The sequence below is a fragment of the Melanostigma gelatinosum genome (genome assembly GCF_949748355.1).
Source record: "Melanostigma gelatinosum genome assembly, chromosome: 8".
Taxonomy (NCBI): Eukaryota; Metazoa; Chordata; class Actinopteri; order Perciformes; family Zoarcidae; genus Melanostigma; species Melanostigma gelatinosum.
Genome location: NC_136641.1, coordinates 2,139,860 through 2,150,784, shown reverse-complemented (window position 1 = coordinate 2,150,784; position 10,925 = coordinate 2,139,860). Strand labels below are relative to the sequence as shown.

At 43.1% G+C, this 10,925-nt stretch overlaps 1 protein-coding gene across 3 annotated transcripts; it reads right to left on the bottom strand.

Moving 5' to 3' along the window:
* Positions 1-1,007: 1,007 nt before the first annotated feature.
* Positions 1,008-9,861, bottom strand: tpx2 (TPX2 microtubule nucleation factor). 3 transcript variants are annotated; one of them, XM_079274153.1, is made up of 17 exons: positions 9,842-9,861; positions 8,804-8,935; positions 7,754-7,882; positions 6,682-6,805; positions 5,155-5,217; positions 4,950-5,048; positions 4,670-4,779; positions 4,356-4,504; positions 3,785-3,956; positions 3,562-3,700; positions 2,832-3,054; positions 2,656-2,748; positions 2,395-2,568; positions 2,096-2,242; positions 1,916-2,021; positions 1,567-1,733; positions 1,008-1,400 (listed from the first exon to the last, which is right to left on the bottom strand). In XM_079274153.1, the coding sequence occupies exons 2-17, from the start codon at positions 8,904-8,906 to the stop codon at positions 1,290-1,292; spliced, it is 2,109 nt and encodes a 702-aa protein (XP_079130279.1). In that variant the 5' UTR covers positions 8,907-8,935; positions 9,842-9,861; the 3' UTR covers positions 1,008-1,289. The 3 variants fall into 3 exon arrangements, with proteins under 3 accessions (XP_079130279.1, XP_079130278.1, XP_079130280.1); XM_079274152.1 differs by lacking the exon at positions 9,842-9,861 and adding an exon at positions 9,434-9,498; XM_079274154.1 differs by lacking the exons at positions 7,754-7,882; positions 9,842-9,861 and adding an exon at positions 9,434-9,498.
* Positions 9,862-10,925: the final 1,064 nt, after the last annotated feature.

Here is a 10,925-nt window from a genome sequence, read left to right as displayed (position 1 = left end):
GAAGACAAGACATAACACCCCATTGTGAAAGAGACAGACGTTATGTTAGCTGCTATAGATACTTTCTGATCTGTCACCAAGTAAATAAAGAACAGAAATAAATTGAAAATAGTTCAATGACCAGTTTAAAAGTCAAATCAACTATTTAATGACGGAACTGGCAGCAGTAACTTAAATTACTGTATTTTTTTTGTTGGCGTCATAACATAGCTTAAGAGTCCCTTATTACACGTTCTGACAGTGTTAAGGTTAAAGCCAGCTAACATTTCACAATACATTGTCTGTGCTCCAGAAACACACTGTGCTATGCAGCACATGCGTTTTCTTTTTTAATGCTGGGCATTTGTCAAATTGGTAGCGTCCTTGATTTGCAGTGCGTTGAGCTCTCAGGGCCACCGTAGAGTTTAGGCTACAGACATCCAGATAGATGGTTTCAAAGTCTAATATTTGCGCTATTCAAATTCATTAACTTTTTTTTTTCTCTCTTCGGAGCAGCAGGAACAAGTAGCGAACACAAAACTTACAAATCACTTTGATATGGTGACTGTTACAGCGCAACATTCATGTGGAGGTTTGCTCAGTTGATGTGCAGAATGACTAGCGTTGTATCGGGTAACAAACACTCCTGAACACATGGTAACATCTGGAACCAGGTGACAGACGATGCACATTAAACTAGTTAAGCTCGATAAACACTTTGGAACTTGATCTCTTAAACTGCAGCGACTCAGTTTGAATTCAGGTTGTCAACTTCTGGACTTTGTTTCAGCCGTAATGCTGGCGGTGCTTTAAGGCACTTTCACCTTTTCAGGTTTCAAAAATTGTGCTTTACTGGCGCACAAAATAAACTAATCTGCAATCAAGTAAAATAACCATTACCGAACGTAGAGAACTGGTCAAAGTCTACAAATGATAAAACACAGTAGCACACAATTTGGAGTTTTCTAAGTTTAAAGATGACGTTTAATGTGTTGTACCGGCATTAAATATGAACGTAAAGTCTCAAGAACTTCAAACAAAATGTCGAACTTTTATTTAAAAGAAGAGTTATGATAAAAAAGAGACAGAGACAAACTGTAAATCGCAGTTAAGATACAAAAGGGTAGAGAACATACAGCATGTTATTACAAGCTAAAGCAATCTAAAGCTCACCATGGAACAAAGAAAAAAGCTTCAGTTGCTGAAAAAAGTAACTGAATCCAGAAGTTTGTAAAAATCATTCCAGATAGAGAAAACATCTGAAGGCTTATAATATGCCGAGCTCTACAGCGTGGAGTGAGGCAGGCCGATCACAAGCGGAAGCGGTCAGAGAAGTTGGGTGAGTGGGGGACTGTGAGAGGGAGCTCACTCTTCTTCACGGTTACAGGTTTGTAGTGTCTGATGGGCTGAGCAGAGTGGACCTGGTGAGGTGAAGAAAACCAATGCAGTTACATCATGTTGGAATCTATAAGACTTTCACCTCTTAATAGAGTTAGTTTACTTTAGAGTCATTAAGTGTCTCCTGAGGCGGCAGCCCTTTCAATCTGAGGACTCTCAGTAATGGAATAAACGGAGTTTGGCAGTGACCTGTTCTTGCCGGAGCCTGGCGACGTCCTCCTTCTCCTCCTGCTCCTGCTCTCGTCTCTGCTCCTCCTCCATGAGCCTCCTGAGGGCCTCCTTCTCACTGGCCTGCCGCTCGTATTCCTGCCACTCCACGGCCCGACGCTCCGTCGACAGCTCAAAGGCCTCCACAACTGTGGAAGAATCCATTCCTTAGTGCCACGACAGATGGAAGTGAAGCACAGAGAGCTCTTCTCTTCACGAGGTTTGAATAGTGTCAGTGTTCAGTACTTTGAGTCGTTGATGGCCATGTTAAAAACTATCACAGGTCACAGTAAAACCAGGTGTTGTGAGCTCTGCATGTAAATAGACTTACCCACTGAAGACCGGGCCTCCTTTTTGGGCTGGAAAGGCTCTTTGTGAGTGACTGTGTTAGGCCTGGCTTTGAATACGACTTCCTCGCGTTCATGCTCTTCTTTCACCTACAGAAACAGCACTCATTAATGAATTTCAAGGTACCGTTAGTTATTGACTTTAAACCGTCATTGTGTCGTACCATCTGCTCCCAGCGAGTGCCCCTCACGGCTCCCCGCTCTTCCAGCAGCAGTCTGAAGGGCTCAGGCTTCGTGGGCTCCAGCTTCTTCTTCTCGGGGAGGAGCACAGTGTCGAAGTCTGGCAGTAGCTGGGCCTTGAACTGCGGTACCTGGAACAGTTCAGAGGAAGCGTTAGGAGTGATTTAGTAGTTGTTTCTTTACTCTGGCGGTCTAAACCTTTAGAGGTTTTTAATATGGCATTGTCTGGTGTTAATAAAGTTTTCTAATCTAAAGGACAAGGGTTGCATTTGTGGATCTCCACCTCTTCATTTCGCATTTCCTGCAGCTTCTTCTCTTTCAATGCCCTCCTCTCTCGGTCCCGCTCCTCAAAGGAGAAGGGACAGACTTCCACATGGTGGTTCTCTTGTAGCTGGGGCTGGAAGGGGAGGCCAAAATGAGGCACTGCGGGGGCTTTGATGGGTGAAGGCGGTTTAACCTGAGCAAGAAAAAAAGGGTAGCATTACCTTAAGTTGAAGAAAAGTCATTATCCTTTAAGTATTACAACAACCAGATTAGCCCTTACTTCCTCGACCTTCTCCATGCGAACCCTCTTCTTCAGGGCGAAAGCTGGAGACTCTGGCACAGTAGGAAGCAGAACTTTCTTCTCTGGCAATCCCTGTTGACGAGAGGAAACCCTTTTTACTACATTCATGGAATAGAAATCAATCCACTTAAAAGCCTTGCAGGATTTAAACTCACCACGATTCCTTCCAGGATCTTTTTGGGCAGCGGCTGGGCTTTAAAGGTGTGCGCCTTCTCCTCTCCTCCCTGAGGCTTCTTGGTGGCCTGTCTCTCATGGAGACGTTTCTCAATCTGCAGCTCAAAGCCTTCGGGTACAGTGGGTTCCTTCACTGCCGGCCTCTTTGGGTGCTTGACACTCTCCAGAATTTTCCTGTTCAGCTCCAATGCCTTAACCTTAAACCTGAGTAAAGGCAGTATTTAATGGAAATTCAATATTCAACACTGACAGGAAGGCACTGCAGGCTAGAGAGTAAATGCTGAACAATCCAGAGTCACAAGCTTCTATCAAAAGTCAGCACAGACGTTTCCAGTGTCTTGGAGCTCTGATTGTAAAATTCATGAAAATATTACTGATCTAATCTTGCCTACGCAACAGAAATACTTATTTCGAAGATGAAGTGTTCTAACATAAGTTCCCCAAGCCATTTAGGAACAAGTAGAACAGCTGTAAGTATTTAACCAGATATTTAATGGAACACGCTGGCTTACAACCAAGTAAAGAAAAGGGCAGTTGGACAGCCCACTTTGGCGCTACCATGAAGGCGAGAGGCGGGTGTTGAAAAGTCAGTATCATGCTGCTTGTTATTTTAACACGGCTTTACGAGTCATCCACCTCTGGCCGTTGTCCGACTGTCAGCTTAAATCAGACCTGGTGCTGCGTGAGGACGGCTTCAGTAGAGCTTCTTACTTGTTGAGTCTGTCCACCTCTTCAGCTTCCAGGTCAGCACTGTTCTTCACGTTGGTTGGCCGGCTCCTCTGGCGGGTCATCAGGTGAGGGGTGTGAGGCTGGGTGAGCTTCAGCTTATCACACTTCACCGCTGCTGGCCCTAGGAAACAGTTATAACCAAAGTAATTTAAGTTAAACTTAACCCAGAAGAAAACTCCACATCTAGCCCAACTGTCCTGCACACCTCTCTCTTGACTGCTGCGACTTTGCCGATGGTAGCGGTCAGGGGTTCGTTTCTGGAACTGCTCTATCTGCTCAGCCATGGGCACGTAGGCAGCCGACGCCTCCACCTCTCTCTTCTTGCTGGTCGACAGGTTGAAGGGTTTCGGCACAGTGGTGCCTCTCATAGCCTTTGTCTAAAAAGAATAAAAGGAGAGAGCAACGGTAGAAATTGGGTGCAGGCTTAATGTACACATGTACATTTGGATGTCTAGTTAACTTTCCTCTCAGCTCACTGCTGAGAATTACAAATAAAGTGCAGATTCATTTTGTAACTGAGCTGGAGGACATTTCAGTTCACGCAACATCATCAAGGAGTGGATATTTATTTCTGTTGCTCAGCTTTTATATAGGTTTCCATCTAGTGATGAAGGAATTTTGTTGAAACTAAATGAAATTAATCTGGCTTTACTCCTGCAGCCCGTTGTGTGCACACTGAGAAATGTTGAAGTGAACCAGTCGTGGTCCGTTTGACACTTGGCCCCCCAGGTTACACTAGAATTCTAAAGAGGCGTGAGCATATGAGAAGTACTGACTGGGGAGGAGGCTCTGCGGAGCTGACTGATGAAGTCCACTTCCTTGTGGGCTGCGTTGGATGAGGCGGTCGCCTTGACACGAGTGTTGGTGGTGAAGTGGAACTCTTTGGGCACAGTCGATGTCAGGACCAACTTCTTTGGTGGTGGATCTGAAATAAGTGATTCAGATTTACTTCCAAGATGTAAACCTGAAGAACGACTTCCAGATCCTTTAAAATTGTACTAAACAGCTCGTTAGCTGGCACATAAAAAAGGTTGTAGCAAGGACAGTCAGTAATGTTTGCAGCCACACAGAGCCAGTCAGAACTACTCACTGCCAGCCAGAGCAGCCTTGTAGCTGGCCTCATTCTGCCTGCGATGCAGCGCCACTTCCTTCTGGAGGTTCCTGATGCGCTCCAGCTCCTGTTCTTCAGAGCTGTTTGGCCTGTTTGGACATAATTATTAGCACCAATACAGCTTTAACATCAGTCCTGTTCAAATCACTTAGACAGCTGGAAACACTTTGGCTCTCTGATGTGGATGTTTTATGAACCTAGCACACTGGAGGAGGCTAGAGCCCAGAGCAGACCTCCCGGTCCTTCAACAGAAACTCACTCTGTGTTTGCAGTAGCGGAAGAGGTCTTGGGCGCTGTCCTGGTATTCTGCGGCACCTTGCTACGGAGGACACTAGTGGATCTTCGGGCAAGAGGAGTTCTAGAGCAAACAACCACAGTAAAACAAACAAAGGAAATATGCCAGGGTCGCTTATAAGCAGGTGTTCAGTAAAGGCTTAAAAAGAAACCAGTCATGGGCATCTTACTTTTTGTGTTTCTTTGATGGTGGTGGAGCCAGACCGCTGGTCAACTCTTTACGTTTTGAAACCCTAAAAGGAATGAAAGAATAAGAATTAAAACACATGTTTAATCTCAAGTATAGGTCAAGTCCCCAAAAACAAACAGCGGTTAGACCCTTTTTTCAAACACCTGTCTTCAAGCCCGAAACCAAGACAACTCTGGGCCATAGAAATCACACAACTATCTGTACAGACTGAATAATAATTCCCTGTATCAAGAAAACTCAATTTGATATGCAAATGAATCTAAATCACAAATTCAGTACCAAACAAATATACCTATTAATGCACACTGTAATAGAAGTATAACAATGGCCTGTACAGGGGCCACAGAGCTTACAACCAGTTGCCTGACTTTTATACTATGAAGCAATTTACTAAAATAAACTATGTATTACGTAATCCCTCTCAATCATCTCCTCTGACCCACTAGAGCAGTGTGCTGGTGTCTATCTTTAGAGACCCTAACCCTCTGCCTGGATTTGCTATGCATGTACACTGGGTGTGTAGCCGCTGGGCATGCGCAAGCACACATCCAAGAGGACGCTACAAAAAAGGGCCAACACAGCTCAACAACAAAAAACACAAATGGTGAGAAAAGTCAGCTCTCGCTGCTGTACAGTATGTGATGCTGAAGGTGAACACTGGGCACGTTAGACTCAGGTGTAGTTGAGCCGGGGGCGGGAGCGGTAAACTCTGAATGTTGTGTTAACAAACGGTTAGCAACAATTGCTGCATAGTAAGCTTTTAAAACACAGCCTACATAAATCTCGCCTCCTCCACTTGTCACATGGTGCTAGTCGGTTGGCGTGTTTGAAGCTTTGACTGGATACGAGAGGTGAACGGAGTCACCGTGACATCATCCAATGGTTTGGACACAAATGCTAAATGGACTGTACTTATTTCACTCTTTTCTAGTCTTCCATCCACTCAAAGCTCTTTAACACTACAGTCACCCATTCATACACTGATGACAGGGGCTACCATCAAGGTGCCACCTGCCCATCAGGGCTCTAACATTCATACACACAGTAGGAGCAATTTAGGGTTACGCGTCTCGCCCATGGACACATTGACACGGACTAGAGGAGCCGGGGATCGAACAGTCGATCCTCTGATTTAAGGATGACCTTGCTCTACCACTGAGCCACATCATTGAGTTCAGCATCGTGTCTGTCACTATATTGTTCTATGGAATCAGAAGTGACACAAGAGGGGGGCGCAAGGTACAACTGAATGCTGATTAAGATATTTTTAGTCAAACAAAATGTTACAATTCATTTTCATGAAGCGAAACCAGACGGTGAAAGGGCTAAAGAACCAAGCCGTGGTAGCTATCTGTCAATCACAAGGTAGCCCCGCCCTAAAGCGCACCCTGCTTCATGGTCCATTTTACTCTAATGTGCCAGAATCATCGGGTAAGATTGTGTCCAATTATGAATCAGTACCACAGATAATTCAGATTAATTGTGTCTTCCATCACAAGGACTTTACCTGCGTGGTTGGGCAGGAGGGTGGTGAGCAGCGCTCTTCTTCGGCCGCGCACCAGTCCGAGCAGGAGAACCGTCCCCCCAGGACGTGACAATGTTTGGAGGTGGAGATGTGGACACACTAGGACCTGAAACATTGAGAAGTCCATAAGAGTTCACGTCATGAAACTAGATCAACATAAAGGATCCAATTCAATTAATCTTACTTATGAACCCAAGTGGTGTTTGTTTATGGGTTTTAAGAATGGCTTCGTTTTTGCAAATGAACCCTTCATAACTTACAGCACTGACTGAATGATTGCTGTGACTGAGTCCCCACAGGAAGACATTGTAACTGCAAGACTACAGTATCTTTCACCAGAAGGAACACGCTACTTTTATTGTATACGCTTAAGTATCTGAATAAACTATTTTTATAGTGACTCATTTATTGTTTTGCAATTTGGGATTAGAGCAAGTAGAATACTTTATTTTTTTGTAGCAAAACAATAAATAAGGACAAACTGTGAACACAGGCCAGCTAACATCATGTAGTAAGAGTATGGGAGAACAGAGTGATGTGTGTGTGTGAGCTATGTGAAATGATAGGAAAGGCCATAAGTAAATGAAAGCAAATAACATGTATCAAGAAACATGCGCTTTACACTGTAACAAAACAAAAATATGAATTAAGTCAGGGACAGTGCCGCCCCGTCCACTGGCAGAGAGACATGACAAGGGCGCTCCAGAATGCGTCAACAGGGTCAGCCAGGTTGCTGTTTCGTAGTTAGACAAGAAATGTTATATGTTCATTTATATTTGGTTTTTAAATGTAATTTGTGTATTGTTAGTTTGTTTTTTTTGACCGATCGGTTCAGCTTGCCCACAGACCCTTTAAGGAGGGGGCCAGCCCATTGTGGGTTTGATCCCTTTAAAAATGTTTTCTTTGTGGGTTAGACAGGCAGTTGCATAAGTCAGTGGTGACCCAGCCTTCCAGCCCGGTCCAGAGGGAACCATCAGAGTTCCCTGAACTCAGCTTGAGCCGCCTAATATGAATGCATCTTCAGTAATTAGCTATAATGAAATGAAAATCACACCAGAGTCCTTCTCTGCCATGACTTGAGGGGCTACGGTGGCTCTAGGGAGGCACAGCACGTGGCTTCTCCTAAAGCGTTGTTCAGGCCCCAAAGGACTTAGGTGGCCATCTGCTCCTCCAGTCTGTTGTTCTGCACACAGGAGACAGCCACAGATCAAGAAGATAAGACTGTTCAGATTCTTTGATGGTTAATTTAACCTAAATATTGGCTACTCTATAGTATGGTTTTCATTACCAGTTTCAATTTTGTAGCAGTGGTAGCAATACTACTTGTACAATATTGTTAGAACTCAAAATACTCATTCCTCTTCTGATAAGTCACACCCTGCTTGAGCACAGCAACACCCATCCGACCGAAGGGTCACACTGAATAAGTCATAGTGGTCCTCCTGACCAGCTGAGTGCAGAGAAGTGAAATGATTCATGATGCCAGCATTCAAAACAGGACCTTAGGAGAGACGCTGCTGTCCTAAAGTGTTCAAGTGTTGTCAGGCATCGGCTCCTTTCATCTTTCATAGTGTCCTGCATATTTTATTATGTTCGTTATGCACCTCCCGTCATGTCAAATTCCTTGCATGTTCAACATACCATGGCAATAAACTGGTGTGATTCTGATATTGTCTACTTTTGAACCCTTACTGTCACAACAAATGGCGTGGAGGCCATTCACACATTTTCATTAGGAAATTGCAAAAGTCCTCTTCTACCAGCGAGCCGAGGCTATCAGGACATCTTCTATGAGATGAACCCACATCACTGACTTCCTTTGTGCTGAGATAGTTTCTCTTCCAAACACTTTGCTTTAAAAAGAAAACTAGCAGGGGCTGGGAAGAGACGGCAGCACAGCAAACAGCGTACATGGAGGTGAAATATCGTATGTGTCTCATGGCGACAAGGGCAACAAAAGACAACACCGGTTACTGCAGACTCAGTGTTTTAACAATAAAAGACAACAGCAATACTTCGTCCTGAGCATGTTGCCGTTAGGCTAAGTGAATCCAACGTGAACAAAACAGCGGTTGGATCAGAGGATAATATCGGAGAGACTTACCAAACCACACATCTTCACTTTCGGCATTGTCCAGATCTATGAAGTCGACTACGTGTGACGGGGCATCGAACTCGTAGCGATCACCGGAGTCGCCTTCAGTCATGTTCTCAAATCGTGTTATTAGTTAGTCACCTAAAAAAGTCAACAAGTAACGTTAAACACGGAAAATCTTCGGTTAGAAATGCCCTGATGCGTTTAGTTACCGTTAACGTAACGTACACCCGATAGCTGTATGATTAGCTAACGTTAGCTAGATCTGAGACGGGCTGGAATGGACCGAGGGAAAGCTTCACAAAACAATTCCACTTTGCCTGAAGGAAATGTAATGGTACATTGCCGTGGAAATGTACGTTAAACCGTTAACGTTATACTACGGAGTGACCGGTAAGAGTGGTATTTTATCACGAATCGTACGTTATGACGTTAACGTGGCCGAGGGAAAACTAACTAAAGCTAACGTTAAACTCGCCTTCATTAGCATGTATGAAACAACTGTTAGCTAATTCGAATTCACACACTAGTAGTATTGTTACAGCTATCTGGGTTAGTAAACTGGAACTCTGAACACAAGGAAACAATTACTGATGTAGCCTTAGTACAAAATAAGTACATTCATTGGAAAAAGCTTACCGAAACCGTCTGTTCTCAGAGCGAATGAAATGACAGAGAGCCGTTAGCGCGTATATCACTTTCCTTTTAAACCAGCCAATGGTTAACGTCATGATCACAAGCTCGCTGTTCATTGGCTCATACAAGTCAACTTCCTTTGCCCTGACCACGTGATCACCACAAATACAAATATGACAATATTAATATATCAAATAAAATATGGAATTATGTACGCACGAAACAAAACGAATGCAATGGTTCATTAATCATAGAAGTCTGAGCGTACATATTAATAGAGAAAAAGAAACGAAGTCTAGACGCGTTCATGTTTACGGTAACGTTAATGCTTCCGTCATGGGACCTTCAGAATAAGACAGAGTAAATGTTATTTAGGTAAATTATCAAATTAACTCAATAGAGTGGTCTCACCTACGTCACGATCTCCTTAGTTACGAGGTCTGTCCGCCATGTTGGAGTACATACAGATCCTACATGGCGGCGAGTAAACAAGGAAGTGCGGCGAAAATACCATACTTTGAATCACTGGATAGTGCATCAAAGGTTCGCTACCTGGCCAAATTGAAGGTTATTGGTAACTTGGATCCCTATACGATGAGTGCAGATCGTTTCAGTGCCGATCCTACTTATCTTCCATCGGTAAACTACGCCAACATCTACACGTATCTCGTGAACACCCCGAGTCCTTACACAAAAGACGAGCTGGAGTGCTACAAAGGGCTCGACGCTTATAATCAGTTTGTCAGTGGATGGGTCCGAGCCGTCAAAGCAACGGTCGTCGACAATTCTCATCTCGTCATTGGAAGGGTAAATATATACAGATCTGGTCCGATATTTAGCAATATTCAATGTTTACTCAGTGCAAACAGACACGTGTGTTTGTGTACATTGTACATGCATGTCATTGTGTGTTGTGTGTAGGAATTAACTTTAAACTAACTCCTAACTTCATCCCCCCCCACACACACATACATATATATATATATATATATATATATACATGTGTGTGTATATATATATATATATATATATATATGTATATGTATATATATGTATATATATACGTATATATGTATATATATATATGTATATATATATATATATGTATATATGTGTATATATATGTATATATATATATATATATATATATATATATATATATATATATATGTATATGTATATATGTGTATATATATGTATATATATATATATATATATATATATGTATGATCTGACGTTAAACTCATATCAAGCAATGCTGAGGCTGCATCTCTGTGTTTCGCCTGTTGTACACGCTCGACACGTCTCTGGTACCGACTGCTGTCACGGGCCGATGAAGCTTCGGTAACCTTCTCATGTCCAAGTTTAATTTATATTTCCTTTATTAAATACTTTTCACAAACGAATTAGTAAATAAAATCACTGACCACTTATAAAGTGATCCGCACATACTCTAGTGTACGCCAAATTCCATTCCTTTATATCTCGAGAGATG

Coding starts and splice junctions, on each gene's coding strand:
- tpx2 (XM_079274153.1), bottom strand. CDS start 8,906: ATGACTGAAGGCGACTCCGGTGATCGCTACGAGTTCGATGCCCCGTCA. Junction 5,049..5,154: donor CCATCAAAGAAACACAAAAA/GTAAGATGCCCA, acceptor TGTTTGCTCTAG/AACTCCTCTTGCCCGAAGAT. Junction 1,401..1,566: donor CCAGGCTCCGGCAAGAACAG/GTCACTGCCAAA, acceptor TCACCTCACCAG/GTCCACTCTGCTCAGCCCAT.